Source organism: Salmo salar, chromosome 08 (assembly GCF_965601325.2).
Source record: "Salmo salar chromosome 08, fSalSal1, whole genome shotgun sequence".
In the NCBI taxonomy this organism is placed as follows: Eukaryota; Metazoa; Chordata; class Actinopteri; order Salmoniformes; family Salmonidae; genus Salmo; species Salmo salar.
Genome location: NC_138298.1, coordinates 24,457,976 through 24,484,010, shown reverse-complemented (window position 1 = coordinate 24,484,010; position 26,035 = coordinate 24,457,976). Strand labels below are relative to the sequence as shown.

The 26,035-nt window shown below is 42.5% G+C and overlaps 3 protein-coding genes across 3 annotated transcripts; all 3 read right to left on the bottom strand.

Moving 5' to 3' along the window:
- Positions 1 to 221: 221 nt before the first annotated feature.
- LOC106610307 (group XIIA secretory phospholipase A2-like) lies at positions 222 to 4,970 on the bottom strand. The gene is made up of 3 exons (XM_045722855.2): positions 4,400 to 4,970; positions 2,649 to 2,814; positions 222 to 1,545 (listed from the first exon to the last, which is right to left on the bottom strand). The coding sequence occupies exons 1-3, from the start codon at positions 4,535 to 4,537 to the stop codon at positions 1,388 to 1,390; spliced, it is 462 nt and encodes a 153-aa protein (XP_045578811.2). The 5' UTR covers positions 4,538 to 4,970; the 3' UTR covers positions 222 to 1,387.
- Positions 4,971 to 9,569: 4,599 nt separating this feature from the next.
- LOC106610304 (group XIIA secretory phospholipase A2) lies at positions 9,570 to 12,413 on the bottom strand. The gene is made up of 4 exons (XM_014209584.3): positions 12,003 to 12,413; positions 11,632 to 11,708; positions 11,030 to 11,195; positions 9,570 to 10,228 (listed from the first exon to the last, which is right to left on the bottom strand). The coding sequence occupies exons 1-4, from the start codon at positions 12,268 to 12,270 to the stop codon at positions 10,110 to 10,112; spliced, it is 630 nt and encodes a 209-aa protein (XP_014065059.1). The 5' UTR covers positions 12,271 to 12,413; the 3' UTR covers positions 9,570 to 10,109.
- Positions 12,414 to 14,199: 1,786 nt separating this feature from the next.
- On the bottom strand, positions 14,200 to 25,697 carry LOC106610303 (dnaJ homolog subfamily B member 14). The gene is made up of 8 exons (XM_045722852.2): positions 25,462 to 25,697; positions 22,831 to 23,014; positions 17,310 to 17,455; positions 16,275 to 16,463; positions 16,000 to 16,085; positions 15,426 to 15,535; positions 14,845 to 15,017; positions 14,200 to 14,417 (listed from the first exon to the last, which is right to left on the bottom strand). Exons 1-8 carry the CDS (start codon positions 25,592 to 25,594, stop codon positions 14,293 to 14,295), a joined length of 1,146 nt encoding a protein of 381 aa, XP_045578808.2. The 5' UTR covers positions 25,595 to 25,697; the 3' UTR covers positions 14,200 to 14,292.
- Between the last annotated feature and the right edge of the window lie 338 nt (positions 25,698 to 26,035).

The window sequence follows — 26,035 nt, the reverse complement described above, 5'->3', positions numbered from 1 at the left end:
AACCGTATAACAGAGTCAAATATATTCTAAACAAAAATATAAACGAAACATGCAGCAATTGAAACGATTTTGCTGAGTTACAGTTCATATAAGAAAATCAGTGAATTCAAATAAATAAATTAGCCCCTGATCTATGGATTTTATATGACTGGGCAGGGGCACAGCCATTGAGACGGACTTTTTCCCCACAAAAGGGCTTTATTAGACAGAAATATTCCTCTTGTCCGGGTGGCAGGTCTCAGACGATCCCGCAGGTGAAGAAGCCGGATGTGGAGGTCCTGGGCTGGTGTGGTTACATGGGGTCTGCGGTTGTGAGGCTGGTTGGACATAAGGCCAAATTCTCTAAAACGACGTTGGAGGTGACTTATGGTATCGACTTATATTTTTGTTCAGTATAATATAAAACATGTTTCAGGGTGTGACATTATGCAGAGGGATACTGTAAAAACAAAATACATGTTTGCGTATGCCTGTGAATGAGGCAAGCTCAACAAACGTCAAATGTCAGCTATGTGTGCACTGCAGGAGTCTTTCTGGCTGTCAATGTAGGGTTTACACCTCATGCACATGACAGCATTAAACAGCAGGGTTGCAGTATTGTCACTCTAAAAACACAAGCAGATCATGTTATACAGACACACAGGAAATGAATAACAATCAAAGGTTATTTGTCATGTATACAGTTTGCAGCAGGTATAAAAGGTGCAGTGAAATGCTTGTGTGCTGGTGTAACAGTATAGCTTCCGTCCCTCTCCCCTTCCTGGGCTCGAACCAGGGACCCTCTGCACACATCAACAACAGCCACCCTCAAAGCATCGTTACCCATCGTTCCACAAAAGCCATGGCCCTTGCAGAGCAAGGGGAACAACTACTTCAAGGTTTCAGAGCGAGTGATGTCTCCTATTGAAACGCTATTAACGCGCACCCCGCTAACTAGCTAGCCATTTCACATTGGTTACACTCAATATCAATAATAAGAGACAAATTAAAAAATGACAAGTAATAGAAGAGGTAATACACATAGTAATATGGATGAGTTGTATGATCTTCCCCACCAGCAAGATTGTTAGCCTGGTTAAACCAGACTGAATGCTGAACTCACCAGTGAAGTGAAACAATTGACAATGGTGAGCGCTGCATTCAGTATGATTTAACTAGGCTACAAGATTGTGGACACATTATTGAATTAACTATGAGGAATGCTTGACACTGGGAGCATGTCAATACATTAATCAGGGTTGTGTTCATTAGGCACCACACGGAAGAAAACAGACAAACTACCTGGCGTTCTCCAATAAGAAACACTCCTTTTCGTATTCCGTTGTAAAACGTTTTCTGTTGCATGCCCTAATGAACACAATCCAGGTGCCATTTTACCTTGGAAACTCTAGGCAAGTCCCAACATCTTCTGTAATCTCCTACAGAAATCTCTCTCCAGGCATTCCTGGAACTCATCGTCACAGTCGTCTTTATCACTGTTACAAATGGCATAGCAACAGTTGTGCTGGTCACAGAACTTGGTCAAGGACAGGTTGTCGATGTCAACTTGTAGAGTAGACAAAAGAGATGGCCATTAGATCAATGCTCACAAATATTCAATGCAATATGACAGGTGTAATCAAATCAAATCCATTTTTATTTGTCACTTGCACCGAAAACAACAGGTGTCGACCTTAGCGTGAAATGCTAACTTACAATCCCTTAACCAACAATGCAGTTTTAGGAAAATAGAGTTAAGAAAATATTTACTAAAGTAAGAAAAAAAAAGTAGTATATAGGTCCTGGATGGCAGGAAGCTTGGCCCCAATGATGTACTGGGCTGTACGGTCGGATGCCAAGCAGTTGCCATACCAGGCGGTGATGCAAAAGGTCAGGATGCTCTCGATGGTGCAGCTGTAGAACTTTTTGAGGATCTGGGGACCCATGCCAAATCTTTTCAGTCTCCTGAGAGGGAAAAGGCGTTGTCGTGCCCTCTTCACAACTTTCTTGGTGTGTTTGGACCATGATAGTTTGTTGGTGATGTGGACACCAAAGAACTTGAAACTTTCGACCCGCTCCACTACAGCCATGTCGAATTGAATGGGGGCGTGTTCAGCCCTCCTTTTCCTGTAGTTCATGATCATCTTCTTTGTCTTGCTCACATTGAGGGAGAAGTTGTGGTCCTGGCACCACACTGCCAGGTCTCTGACTTCCTCCCTATAAGCTGTCTCATCATTGTCTGTGATCAGGCCTACCACCGTTGTGTCGTCAGCAAACTTAATGATGGTGTTGGAGTTGTGCCTGGCCATGCAGTTGTGGGTGAACAGGGAGTACAGGAGGGGACTAAGCACGCACCCCTGAGGGGCCCCCGTGTTGAGGATCAGCGTGGCAGATGTGTTGTTGCCTACCCATTCAGTATGATTTAACCAGGCTACAAGATAGTGGACACATTATTGAATTAACTGTGAGGAAGGCTTGAGTCAAGTCCTGCTCTGTGTTCAACACTGGGAGCATGTCAATACATGAATCAGGGAGGTGTTCATTAGGCATCACATGGAAGAAAACAGACAAACAGGCAGGAACTACAATAAGAAACACTCATTGTCGCGTTCCGTTGTAAATGTTTTCTGTTGCATGCTCTAATAAACACAACCCAGGTTCCATCTTACCTTGGACACTCTGGGCCAGTCCCAACATCTTCTGTAATCTCCTACAGATGGTCTCCAGGCATTCCTGGAACTCATTGTCACAGTCGTGTTTATCACGGTTACAGGTGTCATAGCAACGGTCGTGCTGGTTACAGCACTTGGTCAAGGACGGGATGCCGATGTCAAACTGTAGAGTAGACAAGAGTTGAACATTAGATCAATGCTCACAAATATGCAATGCCATATATAATATGACAGGTTTAATAACATTCCTATAAACAGTGGTCTTCATTCTCTACGTTCTTGACCTCATCTGAATCTGGTAATGAATGGTGTGGCTGTTGAACAAGTTGATGAGACTAAATTACTTGGTGTTACCTTAGATTGTAAACTGTCATGGTCAAAACATATAGATTCAATGGTTGTAAAGATGGGGAGAGATGTCTGTAATAAAGAGATGCTCAGCTTTTTTCATATTACACTCCACAAAGCAAGTCCTGCAGACTCTAGTTTAGTCTTATCTTGATTATTGTCCAGTCATATGATCAAGTGCTGCAAAGAAAGACCTAGTTAAGCTGCAGCTGGCCCAGAACAGAGCAGCACGTCTTGCTCTTCATTGTAATCAGAGGGCTGATATTAATACTATGCATGCCAGTCTCTCTTGGCTAAGAGTTGAGGAAAGACTGACTGCGTCACTTCTTGTTTTTCTAAGAAACATTATTGTGTTGGAAATTCCAAATTGTTTGCATAATGAACTTACACACAGCACTGACAAACACACACTTACCCCACCAGACATGCCACCAGGGGTCTTTTCACAGTCCCCAGGTCCAGAACAAATTCAAGGAAACGTACAGTATTTTACAGAGCCATTAGTGCATGGAACTCCCTTCCACTTTATATAGAGCAAGTGATCAGAAAACCTGGTTTAGAAAAACAAATAAAGCAACACCTCACGGCACAACGCCTCTCCCCCATGTGACCTACTTGTTGTGTGTATGTACTAACATGTATGTGGAACTGATAGATGCGCACACACACACACACACACGTTAATGTTCTTAAATGTATGTAAATTGTAAAGTATTTTGTCTGGAATGTCTTTTTCGTTATGTGTCGGAACCAGGTAAGACTAGCTGTCGCCATTGGTGCCGGCTAAAGGGGATCCTAATAAATGTAAAAAGCTCATCAAAATTCCTGCTCCTGAAGAGCCCAAGCTGTAGCTATACACTATAGTGTGTGCAGGCTGGGACAACAGCCTGTACACACTGGACTAATAGGGAAGACCACTGCTATAGATCAAAGTCAGACATGACACTAGTTCACCTGGAATCCTAACAGGGGTGACCCACATCCATTGGGAGGGGATGGTTTGTAACCAGGCTGGGCTTCTAGTTTGTAACCTGCAAGGCAACAGCAAAGGTAGAGGTCTTCTGAGTTACATTTACATTTAAGTCATTTAGCAGACGCTCTTATCCAAAGCGACTTCTCCCACATTTTATCTTGTTGAAAGAGTTAACCTGTTCAGAGAGACTACAGATAGTGTTGGGGGTCACACTGTACCAGTTTAATGTTTACAGCCCAAGATACAGTAGAGTGATACTTATCTTTTTTGTCTGTGGATCATAATCACTTTCAACTGTGCTTTTGAGTAAATGGATTATCCACATAACATAAGCAATGAGCAAAGTAGTTATTACCATGTTTTTTTCCCACTACAAACAAGTATTGGTGTGTGTGTGTGTGTGCGCAGCCTGAGGGAGAAACTTTACCATCAATGCATTCGTAGTGACACATTCTATCATGTCCTCCAAGTCCAGAGCCACGTTGAGTTCTTTTTTAATGTTATAGATCTTATTGATGTATTTGTCAATGTTATGGATTCCATTGCGAATGGTTTTTAAAGTCATTCTCCGGTCCGGTGTTTCTGGTTCAGGTTCCTTAACTCAGAAATACACAGGAACACAGTAAGCCCACGAGAAAAAACGAAATGCAACTATGAACGTGCACGATGACTGTCCGTCCACCTGCTGCAAGTGCTAGAAAATAGTTGCAATTGGTCGGCATGTGAATTCCAAAAGTTAAACCGCTGTGATATATATTTTCAACAACCAAAAACAATGCATTTTCAGCTGTTCGAAGTTGGTGTACCAAACCGATAGTAAAAGACGCTAAAACTACATATAAGAACAAGACGCATAGAAATAGTGCACATAGAATATAGGCTACCGCTTCTTAGACTTGCCTTCAACGAGAATGACAGATATATAACTCACATTTCTATGTGAATTTGATGTGGTCGCCCAAAAAGTTACATATTGTAGCCAACCTCTCCTAGTTGGGCATGCGAAATCAAGTGCGTCTAGTATCAGTGCTTAGTTGTGGCCGAGTTGTCTAGTACGCGGTACCAGAACCTACATTTGGGGGTTGAATTGCGTACTAGAACCTATATAAAACAAGTAGAATATCGCCGGCCCAGATTCACACAGTGAGCCAAAAAAAGGTTGATCAAAGCGGAGTCGGCATTTCTCGATTCTGCTATGTTAAGTTTATTTGCCACTAGTCTGTGATTCTATGCGTGACAGTAGGCTAGCAGTGTTCGAGAATGTGCGGATTAAAAATACATCAGCGTGAATCCAAATTAGGGGTTGTAAAATCATAAAAAGTCATGGAAATGTTTGTTAACATAGTTCATGAAGGCACACTTAAATATTATCAATCACTTATCAGACATCATAGGAATGACCCTTCAGTGCATGTCTATGTGTGCTGCTAATGTGCCAGTGGGCACAAAAGCAGCGGATAAAAAAAAAAAAAACTAGATAGCCAATTCAAAACATAATTTGTAGCAGTTATCTCGCTAGTTAACTATAGCTAACAATCATTCATGTTGTTTTCCCCTTTCCAATGAAATTAACTTGCTGTGCGAATTGAGGCTATTCTGAGGGCAAAAATGGGGGGGGGTTAAATACACAACAGAGGGTTAAATACACAACATGTAATTGATGGAATTGGAACCAGGTGTGATGGGAGACAAGACAAAACCAATTGAAAATGAAAAATGTATCGGCGATGGCTAGAAGGTCGGTGACGTTCTCCGCCGAACACAGCCCGAACAAGGAGAAGGACCGAATTCGGCGGAAGTCGTGACAGCACCAGTTAAAGCAGCAGTCGAAACAATAACAAAGCGGTTGTCAGTAAAACGCTGAGGGATGGGGCTTGAGGAATGTAACCTCTCTCAAAATCATAGACAGAGCTATGGATGCAAGGACTGATCAGCCATTATATCAACATGATAGTTGAAACCATGTTTTGAGGCTGCAGTAGGTTATTTGTTTAACATTTTCTTTGTTTACAAACATTGCAGTAAAACAAGCTTATAATTGGGGTTTTGATGTTGTATGCCAGTTGAACTAAGTTCATGATGCATTTATAAATTATAGCCTATTCTTCAAGAATCAATGTGTGCATATCATTAATTTATAAGTCAAAAACTTTGATGTAACTGCTGATTGCCACTTGATACATCGCATTCGCCCAATCCTGATTCGTCCAATTAATCAACAACAAAAAAACAAGACCAGAAACTACTGGGAGGATTGATTATATGTGTGTTCATCTACTAAACCCTTTTGGGTCAACTCCCTCTTTACCTCTGTAGTCCGGTCTCCTTTACCACCAGCAGTTACCATACCTGGTCTGCTAGCTGGTTGCTACTTAAAAAAACATTTATTTAACTAGGCAAGTCAGTTAAGAACAAATTCTTATTTACAATGACGTCTAGGAACAGTGGGTTAACTGCCTTGTTCAGGGGCAGAACAACAGATTTTTACCTTGTCAGCTCAGGGATTCAATCTAGCAACCTTTCGGGTACTGTCCCAACACTCTAACCACTAGGCTACCTACTTAAAGTCCCCAGGACACTTGCAGTATTAAGCAGACTGCCTTCTCGTCTTGTCCACCAGAGGCATGGAATAGTCTACAATCCACACTTCATCTAGATATGTTAGTGCCACTGAATGAATTTAAAATATTGATGGGAGACTCTGTTACAGAGGAGTGTAAATGCTTTTTTTTAGGCTGGATCATGTTGAATTGTATTGTTGTATGTTTTAATTCTGTCATGTATTGATTGTTGCTGCCTTCTCGGCCAGGTCTCAATTGAAAAAGCGACTCTGAGTCTCAATGGGTTTTTCCTGGTTAAATAAAGGTTAAATAAATAAAAAATTAAATGGTGAACCGCGGGGCATCGGTGTATGTCCTTTGACGTGAATTGGCAAAAGCACTAAGGGAAGAGTGCCTTTTTCAAACCAAACAGTAGTCTGTGCCACTCTGCCAACAAGGCAGCATGGCGCATCATCCAGAAACATACATAGGCCTACATCTCTTTTCCATTCAAAATATGTTTGCATTTTCAAACTAGTTTTCATTAGGTAGGCAGATAATGCTTTTTTTGTCAAAAGAAATCACTTTTGCGTGTGAAAACACAGAACCGTACTTTTCCCTCCACGTGCTAATTACGTCACTTTTGTTTTGAGCGGATTTCTCCATGTGTTTTGAACCGGGCACCTGTCTCACGCCCGGAAAGCAGGCCGGTTCCAAAACAAACGCAATCAACTTTCACCCGGTAAAAAACACTCATAGTCGGGCGCCTGGGCAGATTAATTGAACCTCTCAATGTTGCTCATAACCACATAATCTTACATGAGCATTGACAGATTCTCGCCGTTTCATCTGTCCACATGAATTAGTCCCGGAGTGTTTATAGTCTGGTCTCAGTGAAATAGAGTAGGCTTCCTATGCATGGGAGGAGAATCAAGTGGCAGTCGTCTTTTCAAGAAAATTACATAAAATATGATTAGACTACAGTTTACTACAGTGTCTGTAAATAAATAGGGTATTGACAATGGAAAGAAGTTGAGGACGCTCAACCAACGTTAGTCCAGGTGAAATAATAAAAAATGATTGAAAATGCGTAACGCGCGGATAGGCTACCATGGTGAGCGAACCTTTCATTTTAAATAAATATTAATTACCCATTTATTTGTCTCTGCCTGCAAATTATCCTCCTACAAGGTAGGCTATATCCTACATGCAAAACGTAGTTCAAGAGAATGTACAAGTGTCCGCTCTCATCGTTCTTGCTGCCTCATATTCAGTAGCCACACATGCGAAATAAAGCAGTCTATATAGTCTATGCATGGGCGGAGAAGCACGGGGCAGTTATCTTTTCAAGGCAATCAATGTAGGCTACTTCATAAATATGAGTTGGCTATAGTTTACTACATTGTCCTGAAATAAATATTGATCAATTCAATTCAAAGTAAGGGGCTTTATTGGCATGTGTCACTGTCTGAAAATCGTCTCACTCCTAAAACCGAGGCTATAAAACGTAGCTCAAGAGAAAGTGCAAGTGTCCCAACTGCTCTATTCAAACTGCTTCTAGCCTATTGGTTGATATAGCGCAGTAATACCGATAGCCTAATATAATGGGCCACGTGAGAATCTCTTGTAATTTAAACTATTTCTTAGGTTAATTTTGCGCATTTTGATATTGCTTACATAGGGCGCAAAATTGCTGCGACCATGGCTGGCAAATGAGATGCGTCACATTCGCCTAAAATAATATTGCTGGACTTCGGTTGGGTTTGGGATTGGTTCTTGCGGTAGCGGATGAGAGTCGGATAGAAGTCACTGACGTGGTCTTCCTGTCTGGGTTGGTGCCCCCCCTTGGGCTGTGCCGTGGCGGAGATCTTTGTGGGCTATACTCGGCCTTGTCCCAGGATGGTATGTTGGTGGTTGGAGATATCCCTCCAGTGGTGTGGAGGCTGTGCTTTGGCAAATTGGGTGGGGTTATATCCTACCTGTTTGGCCCTGTCCTGGGGTTTCATCGGATGGGGCCACAGTGTCTCCTGACCCCTCCTGTCTCAGCCTCCAGTATTTATGTTGCAGTAGTTTATGTGTCGGGGGGCTAGGGTCAGTCTGTCACATCTGGAGTATTTCTCGTCTTTTCCGGTGTCCTGTGTGAATTTAAATATGCTCTCTCTAATTCTCTCTTTCTTTCTTTCTCTCTCTCTCTCGGAGGACCTGAGCCCTAGGACCATGCCTCAGGACTACCTGGCTTGATGACTCCTTGCTGTCCCCAGTTCACCTGGCCGTGCTGCTGCTCCATTTCCAACTGTTCTGCCTGCAGCTATGGAACCCTGACCTATTTACCGGACGTGCTACCTGTCCCAGACCTGCTGTTTTCAACTCTCTAGAGACAGCAGGAGCGGTAGAGATACTCTCAAAGATCGGCTATGAAAATTTTATGAACATTTGAACATCTAGGCCATGTGCTGTTATAATCTCCACCCTGCACAGCCAGAAGAGGACTGGCCACCCCTCATAGCCTGGTTCCTCTCTAGGTTTCTTCCTAGGTTTTGGCCTTTCTAGGGAGTTTTTCCTAGCCACCGTGCTTCTACACCTACATTGCTTGCTGTTTGGGGTTTTAGGCTGGGTTTCTGTACAGCACTTTGAGATATCAGCTGATGTAAGAAGGGCTATATAAATACATTTGATTTGATTTAGAAAGCCAGCAGATGTGGTATTAAAAGCTGCGGGTGCGAGCGGAAGCGGGCTGAATTAATCAGTACCGCGCAGAACTCTATTTCAATGGGCCAGTTCGTTTTGCATGGCACGATGCCCCGGGCGGGTGAAGATTTCATTGAACGACCAATGGAATGGTCTAAAAATAGTAACTCCGTTCACCCGGGGCACCGGGCCAGGCAAAACGAACTCTCCCATTATCAACACAGTATATTATATACACACACATCTTTGGACATTATACAGAGGGATACTGTAAAAACAAAATGCATGTTTCCGTATGCATGCCTGTGAATGAGGCAAGCTCAACAAAGCTCAAACAACAAAACAAAAATAAAAGCATGGAACAGCGGGGGTTTTCCAAACATTTTATGTAACTACAACATAACCACTGGGGCAACACTCCATCAACAGGTAAACATGTTGTGTACATTAATTTATCAGCCTATTTACATATTTAATATAAATCATTAAAAAGTAGCCAAAACAATACACTTACTGGGCAATATAATGTGGCCATTACCCTCATCACTGTATCATTATGTGCTTGTAGTCATACATTTGTCTTTCAATGTCTTCTTACCTTATTATAAAACATTCATATTCTCTCTTAATTTATACTTCATATAAATGTGTGGCAGAACAAACAAATGACATACATGACAACAACCACTAAACAACCTTTGCATAGGAGAACAATTCTACAAAATTAGCAAATAGCAATTTAAAAACTCAGATCACCCAACGTTCATTAATTGAGAGCACATCCAGGCCCCTTCACAAGGCTTAGCACATTGTTATCAATGGAAACCTCCACAGCTCTATCCCGAGTGCACTTTACTTCAATGTTTCTCTGGTGGCTTGACTATTCCAGAATCCCCTCTGGATGGCAGCTCATAGATCCCTCTTGACTTCAAATTTGCATATGCAGGAGTCTCTCTGGCTGTCCATGTAAGGTTTACACCCCATGTGCATGACAGCCTCAAACAGCAGGGTCACAGTATTCTCACACGCTGTATAGAGAGACATGGAAACACGAGTTGATCATGTTATACAGACATATGAAACACACAGAAAAATTAATCAATATCAAATGTTATTTGTCACGTGCACAGTTTACAGCAGGTATAAAAGGTGCAGTGAAATGCTTGTGCTAGCTACCTCAACATTGCAGTACTATAATTAAGCAATATGGCCCGAGGGGGTGTGGTATATGGCCAATATACCACGGCTAAGGGCTGTTCTTATGCACGACACAACACAGAGTGTCTGGATGCAGCCTTTAGCCGTGGTATATTGGCCATATACCACAAACCCCCAAGATGACTTATTGCTATTATAAACTGGTTACCAACTTAATAGGTGCATTAAAAATACAATGTTTTTTCATACCCGTGGTATACGGTATGATATACCACGGCTTTCAGCCAATCAGCATTCAGCACTTGAACCACCCGTTTTCTGTTGCTTGCCCTAATATGGATGAGTTGTATGATCTTCCCCACCAGCAAGATTGTTAGCCTGGTTAAACCAGACTGAATGCTGAACTCACCAGTGAAGTGAAACAATTGACAATGGTGAGCGCAGCATTCAGTATGAATTAACTGTGAGGAATGCTTGAGTCAAGTCCTGCTCTGTGTTCAACACTGGGAGCTTGTCAATACATGAATCAGTGTGGTGTTCATTAGGCAACACATGGAAGATAACAGACTGAAACAGGCAGGAACTACAATAAGAAACACTCATTGTCGTGTTCCGTTGTAAAACGTTTTCTGTTGCATGCCCTAATGAACACAACCCAGGTTCCATCTTACCTTGGACACTCTGGGCCAGTCCCAACATCTTCTGTAATCTCCTACAGATGGTCTCCAGGCATTCCTGGAACTCATTGTCACAGTCGTGTTTATCACGGTTACAGGTGTCATAGCAACGGTCGTGCTGGTTACAGCACTTGGTCAAGGACGGGATGCCGATGTCAAACTGTACAGTAGACAAAAGAGTTGAACATTAGATCAATGCTCACAAATATTCAATGCAATATATAATATGACAGGTTTAATAACATTCCTATAAAACAGTGGTCGCCATACAGGGGAGCTGCACTACTATGGCTGACCCTGTAAAACAACACATTTCACTACACATATCCGGGTATGTGACAATAAAATAAACTATTTTTTGTGGGGGGGTGTCTTCATTTCTGGTCCTGAAGAGCCGCAGCTATAGCAATACACTATAGTGTGTGTAGGCTTCACGGTCTGAAACACAGGTCTCTGTTAATCATAAAAACCCTGAGTTGCTAAATCAGGTGGGTTAGTGTTGGACTGGGACAACAGTCTGCACACACTGCACCCCCCACAGGACTAATAGGGAAGACCACTGCTATAGATCAAAGTCAGACATGACACTAACTCACCTGGAATCCGAACAGGGGTGACCCACATCCATTGGGTGGGGTTGGTTTGTAACCAGGCCGGGGTTCTGGTTTGTAACCTGCAAGGAAAGAGCAAAGGTAGAGGTGTTCAGAGTTCTTTAATCTTGTTGAGAGAGTTAACCTGTTCAGAGAGACTACAGAGTGGGTTGGGGGTGGCACTGTACCAGTTTAATGGTTTACAACTCAAGATAGCTACAGTGGTGCTTATCTGCTTTGTTTGTGGAACATAATCACTTTCAACTGAGCTTTTTAATAAATGGCTTGTCTGCATAATAAGCTAAGTAGTTATGGCCATGTTTTGTTTCCATTACCAACAAGTATTGACCGTGTGTGTGGCCTGAGAGAGACCTTACCATCGCTGCATTCATAGTGACACAGTCCATCTTGTCCTCCAAATAAGTCCAGAGCAACGTTGAGGTATTTGTCAATGTTATGGATCCCATTGCGAATGGTTTTTAAAGTCATTCGCCAGTCCGGTGTTTCAGGTTCCTTACTACATGAAGACACACAGCTCAGAAATACATAGAAAGATAGTAAGCCAACGAGAAAAACCGGGATGCAAGTGTTATGATGCATGATGACAGCACCGGATGATAGAAAATAGTTGCAATTGGTCGGCATGTGAATCCAAAGTTAAATGACTGCACCAAACGTCGGTAGAAAATCATTTCACACTTTCCCAAATGTTACACTATAGGTCCTAGTCGATGTCAACAAATCGCCTGTCGTACAATTCCCTTTCCAGGTTATGGGATTAGTCACGTGACAGCAACAAGCCTATCAGTGACAATAGATACGTTTGCACTTACAGTACACGTGGTCACTCAACGCCCACATATGTTCAAAGTTCATGCATGCCACGAACAAATGTATATTCATGACTGATTTGATTTTTACTGAGAAATTGTCTTGCTTTCTGTTTTAAGGCAATATTAATCAGTAGTTTTTTGGAGGGGTATCTGTACTTTACCATTTATATTTTTGCCAACATTTACGACATTTCTAAAGAAAATAATGTACTTTTTACTCCATACATTTTCCGTGACACCCAAAAGTACACATCAAGAGAACATCCCTGGTCATCCCTACTGCTTCTGATCTGGCAGACTCACTAAACACAAATGCTTCCGTTGAAAATTATGTCTGAGCAAAGCAAGAAAATCGGGCCTTCTGGTTTGCTTAATATACAGCATTTGATTCTGGTTTATACTATTACTACTTAAGTACATTTCAGCAGTTCCAATGACTTTTGATACATTTAAAACCAAATACTTTGTATTTTACTGGGTGACTTACTTTTGTAATTTTCTATTAAGGTATCTTTCCTTTTACTCAAGTATTACAATGGAGTACTTTTCCCACCACTGATATTAATCAATACAAGTGATAATCACTGTAGGCCTCTACACTATGTATTTTTCAGAAACACCACTACAATTCTCGTGGACTTCCAGGAAAAACAGCAAAGCACCTTTCTAGTAGACTTGTTCAGTTGCATTGCAGTTTTATGAATCACAGTACCGACCTGTTTGGGTACCAAGCTGGAGCATGAGGCCATACAAATCCACCTCAACACATCTTTTACAAGCCTCATAAATATGGTGAGGCCATACTAGGTTGAGAATAAGGCTTCCTGCAAAACAAAAGTGAGACTGTATAGAAATGAATAGAGTAATGGATCTGTATGCCAGGGAGAATATTATGTGGAGGGAATAGGCCTACAGTCTGAGTATTATTAACACATTTTAAAAGGGTGTTTAACCTGCCCTACCATCTGCTTCATACACACAAGCTCTTGTGCTCGAAACAAATCAAAACTGCTTCTGGTAATAATTTATTGTTTATTCAAATGATTAATTCGAGCAATGAAGAAAACCCTTGTTTTTCATACTTAAATAACTCCATAAATTTTCAAACATTCAAAATGAAAAATGTACAGCAATTGATGAAGATTATGGTTCCAACTTCACATTTTTTCCCCAGGCCAAAAAAGTTCAAGTGAGACCGTGGCCATTTCTTCATCTGCGGAATGAACTTCAAGGTCCATGGAACTCCACACAAGGTTCCACTGTAGGTTCCACCGTGGTAGCTAGGAAGCATTCTCTGGGTTCCTCACAATACTAGCACTGCTAATGTATGGATTGGAAGGAGGGCAGCATCTCCAGATGAGCCTAAAAGTCTTGTTTTAAGTCAAGCAGGTGAAGTAGTTATCTAGAGTGAAGAAGATTGTGATTTGCTTGTTACAGCAGAATGCTTGGCGCTTCAATACTCAAGAGGCACCACCACAAAGCCTTCTGCTTTTACAGTCAGTGTTCATTCCCAGAGTGGGTTCTTATTTCCAAAAAACACAAAAAGGACAAGCAAAGAGACGAGAAAGAGGTTGGTCTATTCTTCAGTTGGTTCATTGAGATGCAGCAAGGCAGTTCCCAGGGAGGAGGGGGTGGTGAGGAGGATGGAAAGATGGCTACTGGGGGAGGGATGGGGACAACTTACAACTTCAACAGTAAGGCTAATCACTTTTTATATTTTTCCTCCTTTTAATCTCCATGGTTTTTCCTTAAAAAAAAAAACATTTACATACATATATATATATATATATATCTTTTAAAAGCGTCCTGTGGGAGCCTGCGGCGTCAGGCGGGCTCAGCCCCCCCTGAACAGGTCATTTAGTCTGTCCAGCTCCTTGCAGTTATCCATGGTCATCAGCTCAGCCTTCTTACGCAGGCGGTCGTCCCTGTAGACCTTAGCAGCGTACAGCAAGTCCGTTTCTGAGAAAGAAGGGGGAGATGAACAGAAGAGTCAGTCACTATCAACCATGTCACACTAAGCTACTTCGAGGGAATGCTTTCGTCACAAAATAGAAAGAAATGAATGCGTGTTTGTAGGGGTACTTGTATTGCTTCACATGGGGCTAATTTGATTGAAGTCCTCACTGTAATTATACCCTGCAGGAGCTGCATGCTACGCCACTGCTTATAACTATAAGAAATCTGTGTAAAATTATATCCAGCTCAGAGCTCCAGCTATGCATTTGGTTTTCTAACTTGCTAGCTACGTGGCTAGATTACAGCAGAGACATTCAATCTCCTCCTGGATCAAGATCCCTGTTGCCTAAATTGTTGTAATACTTCTGGTAATACCTGGTATGGTACAGAAACGGTATGAACAACTAAGAGAGACATGATGGACACCTACTCGTCTGCCTCTCCTTCCAGCAGTTGTTTCTGACATAAGACACGTAGTCCTCCTCCACGTTCTTCTCGATCTTCTGCAGATTGGAGCCCTTGTACTCTGTCTTGAAGTCTCTGTTGACGTAGTAATCTACATGCAGGTTCTCCGTCTGCCGTTTAACCGTCTGCCCCGTGGACCTGGAGAGGACGGAGGACAGGCATCAGGTTACATATGGCTGTTCTGAAAACAGCTCGATCTACAGCTCTTTTTATGCATCCTATCTTTATACCAGGTGAAGAGAGGAGGCAATGGGAATGATCAAAAGCACACAATAAATGCTTCAGTAGTTTACTGGTAGGTGTGTCCATTACATACACCTACCATGTCACCATTTGACAGTATTTTTCAGCACCGAGCATGTGGAGCAGAGGTACAGAATAATAGGCTTGGGTCGTGTTCAGGTGGGAGAAAACGTTTTGAAACAGAGTGGTACCACCTAAATGCATGATGTATCCAATAGGAACACAGATTTTCATTTTCTGTTGCAAAACAGTGCGCCATACTGAGCACGACCCCAGTGTGTGTGTGTGTGTGTGTACACGTACAGTCTGGAGTAGAGGCTGTAGGGGGGAGTAGACACCATCAGTTGGCTCAAGATGGACACCAGGATCAGTACAACGATGGGTATCAGCTGGATAAACATGGAGAACCCTCCCTGGACAACAGATTACAAAAATCACTAAACATACACTAATTTTGTCCTGCAGCTCAGGTGGTAGAGCATAGCGCTTGCAACGGCAGGATAAGTCGTTTGATTCCCGGGACCACCCATAGGTAAAATATATGCACAAATGAATAAGCTGCTTGGGACAAAAGAGTCAGCTAAATGGCATATATTACTATTTAATATGTTAAGACATGTACTGTCCTGTTAGTGACTTTGCACTTTTCCTGCTTTACTATGGAGCACACCGAAATTAACTAGAGCTCATCCCAGTCAAGGCTGGAACAGCTGTGTCCTTCACTAAAAACAGAGCCTGCAATACACTGCCGAGACTCCCATAGCTCGTAGAGGGGGGTCTGCTAGGGAAGCCTGGCCTGAAGTTATCCCAGACTCACTAGGTATTATATTGACAGTCACAGTATACATCTGGCAGTGTAGATGCCAGACATGCATACCTCTCCCCTCTCCTCTGCTCTCTCCCGTCTTTGGTCCGTCTGCTGGCTGTATCGCGTCCTGCCGTTGGTGAACGTGTGGGCAGCCGCTGTGGAGAGGAGGTACCCTGTTAGTGACTCGGCGAAGACTTGCAATACAACACTCCTTTTATAAACATTCATGTTTGAGCAAGACAATTGTATTTAATTGATGTAATGAATTAAGACTTGTTTATTAAACATTGAGACAAACAAACCACTTGATGAAAGTAACTTCAAAATGTATGCGTGTCTCTTACAAGAGGGGAATCCTCCTCCGAAGAACATGTTGAAGAGGTCCTCGGGAGTGATGTCGGCCTCGAAGCCCCGGTGGAAGTCAAACCCTTGGCTGTGGGCGTGGCCAGGGCTGGTAGGCTCCTCCGCCCCCGTGAGGTCATACTGCTTTCTCTTGTCTGGGTTGCTAAGCACGGCGTAGGCGTTGCCGATCTCTGTTAGAACCACACACTCGTGTCAATAAGTGTGACATTACGCGAGCGAAAAAGGAGATATTGGCTCGGATCCGATGCCCATTTTACACTGATCTGCAAACGGTGAGGGAAGCAGAAGAAGTCATTTTTTAAAGCTACTTTATTAACCAGAGCCGAGTGAGTGAGACCGTTCTAGCAGGCGGGAGAGGGAGGGAGAGACAGCAACCAACCAAGCTGACTGGCGCTATAGTAGACTAACAGCTGCCATAGCTCGGTTATTTATCATCAAACACGAGTACGTAGTGCCTGTCTAGACTGCATCAAACCGGGAGAAGCTAGGCTGAGGCTGCAGTGCATACACTTCCTGATCTTACAGTTACAAACTGTTCAGATAAGTAGCAGCCTGCCTGCCTATTGGTTGTTGTAGCCCATTCTTCTCCTTTAACGCCGTTATTTTAATTCCGTCTTCCACTGATTAGATATCTCCTAACTTTTGCCACACATGGAGTAAGGCTCGATGGGTGTAGCCCATTGCCACTGATGACTAATGATTGGCCAACAACCTACACTCGCCACTCGTGAAAACAAGAGCAGCAGCATAAATTATACAATTTCTCTCCCTCTACTGCAGCAGTCGTGTTCGGATTTGTACCTTCCGGACAAGTCGGTTAAAATTACACATACCCGAGTCCTGTGTCAATCATATCAGATCCAACCCAGACCTGTGACATTATTTAGAATTCTGGTTCCGGACTCTCCCGGGTCCCGAAATCAGTTACAGGTGGATCCGTGAAGACCTGTAGTCTACATTACAGCCAAATAAATGTGATTGGCACCGAACACAGAAACAATGCATGTGAAACTTACTTTTGAAGGCCTCTGTAGCTCCGGGGGCTTGGTTTTTGTCTGGGTGGAACTTGAGTGCTAGTTTCCTGTAGGCTTTCTTCAGCTCCTCCTCATTGGCCTCCTTACTGGTGCCCAGGACTTCATAGTAATCCTTACACCGCTTTATCCTGGAGGGAGAGTTTATTACAATGGTACTAGTAGTCCTTACACTGCTTTATCCTGGAGGGAGAGTTTATTACAATGGTACTAGTAGTCCTTACACCGCTTTATCCTGGAGGGAGAGTTTATTACAATGGTACTAGTAGTCCTTACACTGCTTTATCCTGGAGGGAGAGTTTATTACAATGGTACTAGTAGTCCTTACACTGCTTTATCCTTTAAGAAGAGAGATTACAGTGAGTGATTCATCAGGGCAATGTTACACATGACCAGGAAACAGATATAAACCTAGTTTATTACAATGCAGTAGATCTGATTCATCATGAGGGTTGTAGCACAGATCACATTTGGCCCAAAAGCAAGACAAAAAACCTCTAACGGATCTTTTTTGCTTCAAGTACTAGTATTTGGAAAGTATCTAGGTTGTGCCTTTAGATTTAGAGAAAATTAACATCCAAGTGAAGAATTTTCACTTCTGGTCTGTTGGTCTGTTTCGCAAGTGTTCCCAGAAGTCTTGTTGCGCCTCTGGGTTTAGAAAACTGTGCTGCTGGAGTACCATTTGAAACCACAAGAGGGCAAGTCAACATTGGTGGCAGAACAGAGCAGGAGAGTTCAAACGCAATACACAGAGTTGATTGCATGACATGCAGAAGAGAGATTGCCTCCAGTCTCCAAGGAGAACCACCTGAGATACCTGCCAGACTGTTACATTAACATTCAATTAGAATAATCAAATATATGCTGATGTCACTGTGTACTTTTCAATTGAGGTTAAAACAGGCCTACATGCAGCGTAGGGTTTAACAAAAATGACAGGTTAGTCTCTAAACATATAAACACAGCATCTTAGAAAACATACAGTCTTACGCTCTTCACAATGGGACTAAGTGCTTGGTAGGCCTGACCAACATCATGTGAGTGTTGCCATAACGAGGTGTCACAGCTCTCTTTTGTCTCACTCTCTCAGTCCCTCTCCCTTCCCCTCTCTCACTGGCCTTATGGGCACCTTGCCGAGTCCGAGGTTCCCATAGCGATAGCATGGTGTGTAGAACACCGCAGTGTCCTCATTGAGCAGCTGATTAACGGTCCCCACACACCACCAATGGCGCAAAGCCGACCACAACAAGCCACCCAAACAGCTCTGCCATGAAAGACTCGCATACAAATACACAGACAACCCGTCTGCTGTCATTAGCTCAGCAAACACTGCAAATATTCCGCAGGCTTCAACTTCAAACCCAACTCCAAAATGTTGAGCTGAGTAATTGTTTCAACAGCAGCCTTCCCTACATAAGTGTGTTGTTGGCTGGCTCATAGTACAGTAGAGAAGTTTTACACCCCCCTCCGAGTACAACACACTGGACTGGGGGATTATGAGTGATCCTGTAGGTCAACTGCAGGGTTAATTAAGGAAACAAAGATGCTAGAGAAAACTTGGAGCCCAATAGAACCATCTAACTACCATCAGACGACCTCGCTAGGGGAAGGTGGTGGAGGCCTAGGCTACACTCTGCCCATTATTAGCAGCACTTCTGTTCACCAGGGACATCAGTCGCTCAGAGCTCCTAGTCCCAGTCACCTACCCTGGCCTATGGGGACTGCAATGATGCAACAGTGACACAGAAAGGTGTTAAACAAAAACTCTCAAGGGAGATCATTCTAGAACCCCCCCACGGAATCCACCACGGTTGGTATGACTCGGGGTCCAACAACAATCAGTGTCCAAAGACCCATACTAGCTAACTACATACTATTTAGCACGTACCGTTCAGTAAAAAGTGTGCAGTGTGCCACGGCCGCAACACAGTAGCGGCTACTGATTGGCCGAGAGGGTGGGGCTGCATGCAGGTGGATTTTTCCAAATTCAACAGAAATGCATCACATTAACCAGCCTGATAATAGCTCATTTCCAATTTGATTCATTTCTCTAATCAGGAATGGAGTTATAGTCTCTCTATAACCAGCCTCAGTAGGCCTATCACATTCAACCTATACCGCAGTAGACCATATAGCCCAGTGGTGTATAACTCATTCCATTTATAGCCTAGTGTCTGCTGGTTTTTATTTTTTCTGTTGAATTAAGACCTGGACAACCAGGTGAGGAGAGTTCCTTACTAATCACTGACATTAATTAATCAAGTCAAAGGGAGAAGCGAAAACCCTGTCACTCGACCCTCCATGGAATGAGTTTGACATATGATATAGCCATCTCTCATTTAAAAAGGACTGAAGACAGAAACCGATCGTTCGGTTCAATTTCTAAATATTTTAGTGAAATCAAAGTGCTGTAGCATATATAAATTAAATTAAATAGCATAGTACACACACAAGAACTCAACATGTTCAAATCAAGACTATAGAACAGAAAAAATAAAAAAAACAGTCGGGTGTATCGCAAATTCAGAACCGCTGGACAGCAACATAAGCTAAAGCCCTGATCATCGGGAACAAGATCAGAATGACTTCTAAGGCTTGATCCATAAATTCAATAGTTGTAGTTTTGTAGGCTAGGCTACCGATCTATGTTCGAATCAAAAGGCCTGATTAAGATGACAATAACGCAGCCACATCCCGAGTCCCTAGTGCAAACACACTGACAAATCAAAAGATGGTTTATTATTTTGTTTAAAAAGCGCTAACGATGGCCAAGAGAACAAGAAACTGAGAAGACTGAGAATTCCACCCCCCCTCCCCCAAAAAGAAAAAAAACACTTCCGTTTTCAAAGATGAAGCCTACGATGCAATACTCGTGATCATTTTAAGGAGAACAAACACTACTTAGCCTACATTTGAACACCACGCAGAAGCTTTGCTATTTAGCATCTTCCCAATTAAGTAGCTTTGTTAGGCCCTAGTTCTCTTCAAGTAGCCAATCACTTGCTGCCCACCTCTTCCAATGTATAGTGGAAAAGTGTGCATCGAATGCTACTAGATGAGCCGAAATGAGTATAACATCCTGGCATTTAAACCATAGCCCATCTTAACATTTCTCACGACCCCCCCCCAAATCTAACGACAGCCTTAAAATCTGGAAAATCTCATTTTTACATCAACAAATAACCTTCCAATTCATAGCCTTCTCATCTCTTTTCAAAAATGAAAAGAACCCAATACGTACATTTACTCAGTAAAATTGTATTTTTCAAATGATTCTCAGCAACATTTGTATATTGTCCCATACAATAATCTGTACTCTTTTAATTGTTAGTCCCCCGTAGAAAAAATAAAAAGTTTATTTTGGGCGACTACACTGACCCAGACTTTGAATACCACGGCTTTAAACCAGGATGGTCATCTGGACACAATGGATTGTTTGACATCACTTGACTTTATATAATCCACAGCAGGGGTCTCCAACAGGTCTATAGTGGGCTACCTACCAGTGGCTCGCAGCCCACCTACGAGTAACTCGCCAAACAATTCTGGAAGTACATGCAATTTTCACGTGTTCCACCGCAAACTGTCAAACAAATCTCGCAAGTATCAGACACCGTAAACTCCCAGCTACTATCTAATCAACGCAACATTATCCCACCCCTGAATATCCACTTTTGGCACTACTGATTATCCACTATTTTTTTTTTTTTTTAAATAAGACAATATCTGCCCATTAATTTCCAGCAATATTGCCTGTGTGTCTGTGTGGTGCGTGCGTTTATCACTCCGTGTGTAGCCAGCTGATGTCATAACTGTCTTGTGGGTTGCCATAAATACTGTCCCCAAAACCTTCACTTAAATGTTAACGGCAAAGTTCAGAATCTGCTAAGGCTTGATCCATAAATGAATGAGTTTTAGTTTTGTAGGCTACCTATCTACACGTTCAAATCAAAAGTATATCATGAGTAAGTATATCATTTGTATCTATTATTTGTCATTTGCAAACTTTGCCATGAAATGAGCAGTACAGAACCATCGCTAGACCGGCACATCATAGCATGGCATATTCCTCAATCACTAGATGCATAATTAAAGTGCCAGACGCGCAATTACAATGATAATTGTTTTACTTGTCTTGTGATGTGATTTAAGCATTGACATGGACTCAGAACATCCCATTCCGTTGGTTCTCTATGAACAATAGTCATTTTAAAAGTGAAAAATTGAACAGAACATAATTTGGGGAAAATGGTCAATATATTTTGCGGGCGAAATCGCTGATTTTATAAGGCCCCCCTTAGTTGTTTATTAACCATTATAAACTGGGTGGTTTGAGCCCTGAATGCTGATTGACTGAAAGCCGTGGTATATCAGAAAGTATACAAAAACATTCATTTTTACTGTTATAATTACATTGGTAACCAGTTTATAATAGCAATAAGGCACCTCGGGGGTTTGTGGTATATGGCCAATATACCACGGCTAAGGGCTGTGTCCAGGCACTCCACGTTGCGTCGTGCTAAGAACAGCCCTTAGCCATGGTACATTGGCCATATACCACACCTCCTCGGCCCTTATTGCTTAATTATTTTACCAGATATATTGACAGAAAACATGGAAGACAACTTTCTCTTGTACACTAAGGACCTGGGAAGAGTTGCAGGGGAGAGAAGAATGTGCCCATTTGATAGCTCGAAAATAAAATGCACCTTGCGATGTTGATTCTTTTTAAGTAGCTCTCATGCTAGGAAAGGTTGGAGACTCCTGATCCACAGGCTAGTAAAAGGGTTTGAGAGGACATGGATTTCAGAGCCCAGGCGTAAGGCATGTGGGTCTTACCATGGTAAAAGACTAGGGGATTAGGCTAGTAAGGGTTAGCTACTGTCAGAATGTCAAGCATAAAGCATTGACTAATGGTCCCTCGATTGAGACAGAATGACACCGAGTAAGTGGGTTAGTTATTTTTGGTGCGAAGGATATACTTTAAGTTTCATCTAAAATACCTCTGATTTGTGTTAGAGCATGCTCACGTGACAGATCATTATCAATTTCCTGTTGTGGGAAGAACCACCATCAGGTTATAAAAAAAATGTAACTTATGATCTATTGTACACACATGCAACAGGAAATTCAGGTGAGTAAGGGAATTTACAATCCACCATTTCCTCATCTTAACAGGTACCCAAACGAAAATAAAAACCCACTAAATACCCATTGATTACAAAAACTCAGGGTCGAGTGATACCCACAACCCCAACCAGGCTGAAAGTGGCCCTCCCTCCCTAATCGCCACATGAGAATGCACCAGAGTGAAGCAACACAACTACACACACAGGCCTGCCTGCTGCACACATGAGAAGTGGGACAGAGGACCGTACCATACGGCCGTCAGGGAGGGCGGAGGACAAGAGAGAGGAACAGAGATTTTACAAACAGATAGCCAATCCCAAACAGATTACAGGAGTGAGCAATCAAGTGGAAAATAAGTCAAAAGCCTCCTGCTCACCTCTGCACTCCCTCCACCTGGTCCTTGGTGAAGCCCTTGGTGCTGGGCTCGCCTCCTCCGGCCTCCTGGTCCTGCCCACCAGCCCGGGCCTTGGTGCTCTCTGAGGAGCTGTCTGTAGTACGCTGTCTGCAGTGCCCGCCATTCCCCGCAGAGCTACCGTTCCTCGTCAAGGTGTCCAACAAGGCTAGGAGGGAAGAGAGAGATGAGAGGGAGAAGAAAGAACAAAGCATGACGTGGCACATTCAGAAAGAGAGAAAGCTAAGCACTTCAAAGAACTCAAAGGGGCAAATTTCACAGAACCAGATTAAGACGGGTCCTCGACTAAAAAGCATTCTCATTTTCAATCGAAAGTGTTTTTTTAGTCAAGGACTAGCCTTAATCTGGTTCCGGGAAACTGGCACTCAATCTTACAGGGAGAAACACTAGGCTCTTGAAAGTTAGACCACCATGCAAGGGAACATCAGCGGTTCACACACAGAAACTAAGGTTACATTGTTCCCAGCATCCAGTTGGCTTCCATAGACGAGCTGTAGTGGAGATCTGGTCATGCTTCCACGAGAGCCGCAGGCGATTATATCCAGCTCTGGTTGCTCAATGAGAATGTGCTAAGCTTTTCCAATGACACAAAGCAGCTCTCTGTGTCAGTCTACCCATGACCACTGCAGCAGCAGCCTAAGCAACAGCCTGAGTATAGTGCCCAGTGCATCGCTGTTCTCTCTGGCAGCACCCAGACTGTGCAATACAGCTCTGCAATTCATGTGAAGGTTTACACAGGTAACTGAACACTATGTTGGATACACACCAGAGTGAGAACACTGACATGTCCGGAAAGATACTCATCTTAATGGCTGAAGTAGTAAATGTATTATTGCATGACACTGAACTGAAGAGGGTGGCTGTTTTTCTTCAATCAAGATGCAATCTTCTTGAATCCTCAGAATCCAACTATTCTTTCTTGATGCGATTTAATCAAATAAATAACTGAAATTTAAAAGGTGAATATGATGATTTGGTTCTCCCTGGCCCACTGCCCTATCAGACCTTACCGTGGCCCCAGCTTAGCCCTGGCTAATGCGCTACCATTGTTCCCTCAGCTCTGGGTCAATCATTCAATTAAGGGATTGAGGTGGACAAGCCTGTTCATCTTGCTAACCTCATCCTGCACGAGCCACATTACCTCCATTTCCAAAAACAGAACTTCTGCTGAGAATGTGAGAGAGCCACTTTTCTATTTCTTTCCATTTTTGATATTGAATAAGGCATTGGTGAGGAAGAGCTTGCAAGTAAGCATTTCACTGTACTGTTTGCACCTGCTGTATCCAATGGACATGACCAAATAAACATTGATTTGAGTGAGGTGAATAGGCTGCTATAGCCATCTCCTTGGTGACCATTATAAATACCACAATTTAACCAAACCTTGAGTATTCACTACAACTAAATGTGCCTAGTGAATGGTCATGTTTAACTGCATGATGTGAGAGTTAAGCCAACATGAGGAATAATTGCGGTCAACTGTGACATAGCCAACTGTTCAGCTAATATAATGTGTTCTATTATATATGGCTGCTGTGGAAATTGCCATTTACCTTCATAACAAGGTAAATATGTCTCCTTCTGCCTGACATACTAGTATTGACCATTTCAGAAGCTTTTTAAAATGTGCAGCCTGCCAGCTACCAATCACAATTGACCATAATGCAAGCAGCCAATTGCAAGCACACGATTCACTCAAACGTAAGTGTCTGTTTACAGACAAAAACACTTTTCAACAGACAAAGCAATGAATTACAAAACATCACGGCAGCTGAGAGCAATAAGCAGATCAATTGATTATGGCCCGAGGTAGCTGCTGGATCACCATCATACATCAATATAACCACAGCCAGGCATGGCTTGTGTCCGGCTGGTTAGCCAAGTCCCTTACTAAGCTAGTATCAGGCCTACATTGATACCAATTTAAAAATTACATTTCTGTCATGAGGACACTGGAGACAACCCCTAGCTGGCTAACTTACTGGTGCATAGGCATCACTTGCTTAGTCAGTTGACCTTGTTATTGCGAAAGAGAAAGACCATACATGTGGGGAGATAACATCCCAGACTGGGAACTTGGCTCCACTGACCACATAATACAAAACTGAACTTGTTGGCAATCCAACATTTAGCTAGCTCATATAGGTTAGCTAAAGTTTGTAAATTATAGTTAGCAATAGCTTTGCCAATTGCCTAGTTAGCATAGCCAGTCCACATTCGTCACTGAGCCAAACCAGAACTATAAAATGAAACAACTTGTCAATTGAGACATTTAAGTGGATGGTGTCAACCTTAAATCAACAAAATGGGCTAAGAAATGGCTAACGTCAACTAGTTAGCGACATAGTATACATACTGTTAGCATGCTAGTTAGCAATTTAAAGAAACGTCACTTCTTCCTTTGCCCTGGGTAGTTTAAAGCGTTAATGACGTTACTTAACCATTTCATAATTTATTCGTTTACGTATTATCCGTGCACTGCAAGTGACAATATTCCAAGGTAAGTTGCCAAATCGTATTTTAAATCGGTGTTTAATGTGTAACGGGCTAGCTAACGTGGCTAATGAACTGAAATATAGTAACGTAGATATTTACCTTTCGCTTTGTAGGTTGGATAGAGCTTCTCTGCTTTGTTTAAGAATTTCACCGCCTTGTCTTTGTCTCCTGCTTCAAGAGATTTAGTGGCTATATTTATACATTTTTCTGCTTCGTCTCTGTTCCCTTCCATCTTTCTTCCTCCCCCCCGGCTCTCAGATGACAGTAGTGATGGGTAGTTCCCGAACAAACGGATCTTTTTGGTGAACGTCGGGAACCGAATCGCATCGGTGAAACAGCCGTTTATTTGGCTCCCTGATTTAAATACAACTACAGGTTTGGTTATTTACATCAAGTTATTATTTAAATTCATTGTATTCATTCAACACATTTAGATATTTTTTTGTAACCCCCCGGCAATCTGATAGCATATCAAATAAATCATGAGATAAAAACAAGTAAAATGAATGTTACATAGTAAATCTACTGAACAATACATCATATAGCCTCAGAAAAAGTGACAAATTGATACTCTCATGAATGTAAAGGCGCGTTGGTTAAGAATTCAGAAATGTCCGCTGCTGCTTTTTTCCATGTGGACACCTTGGCCCTGTGGATCCTGGTGTTGCTACTG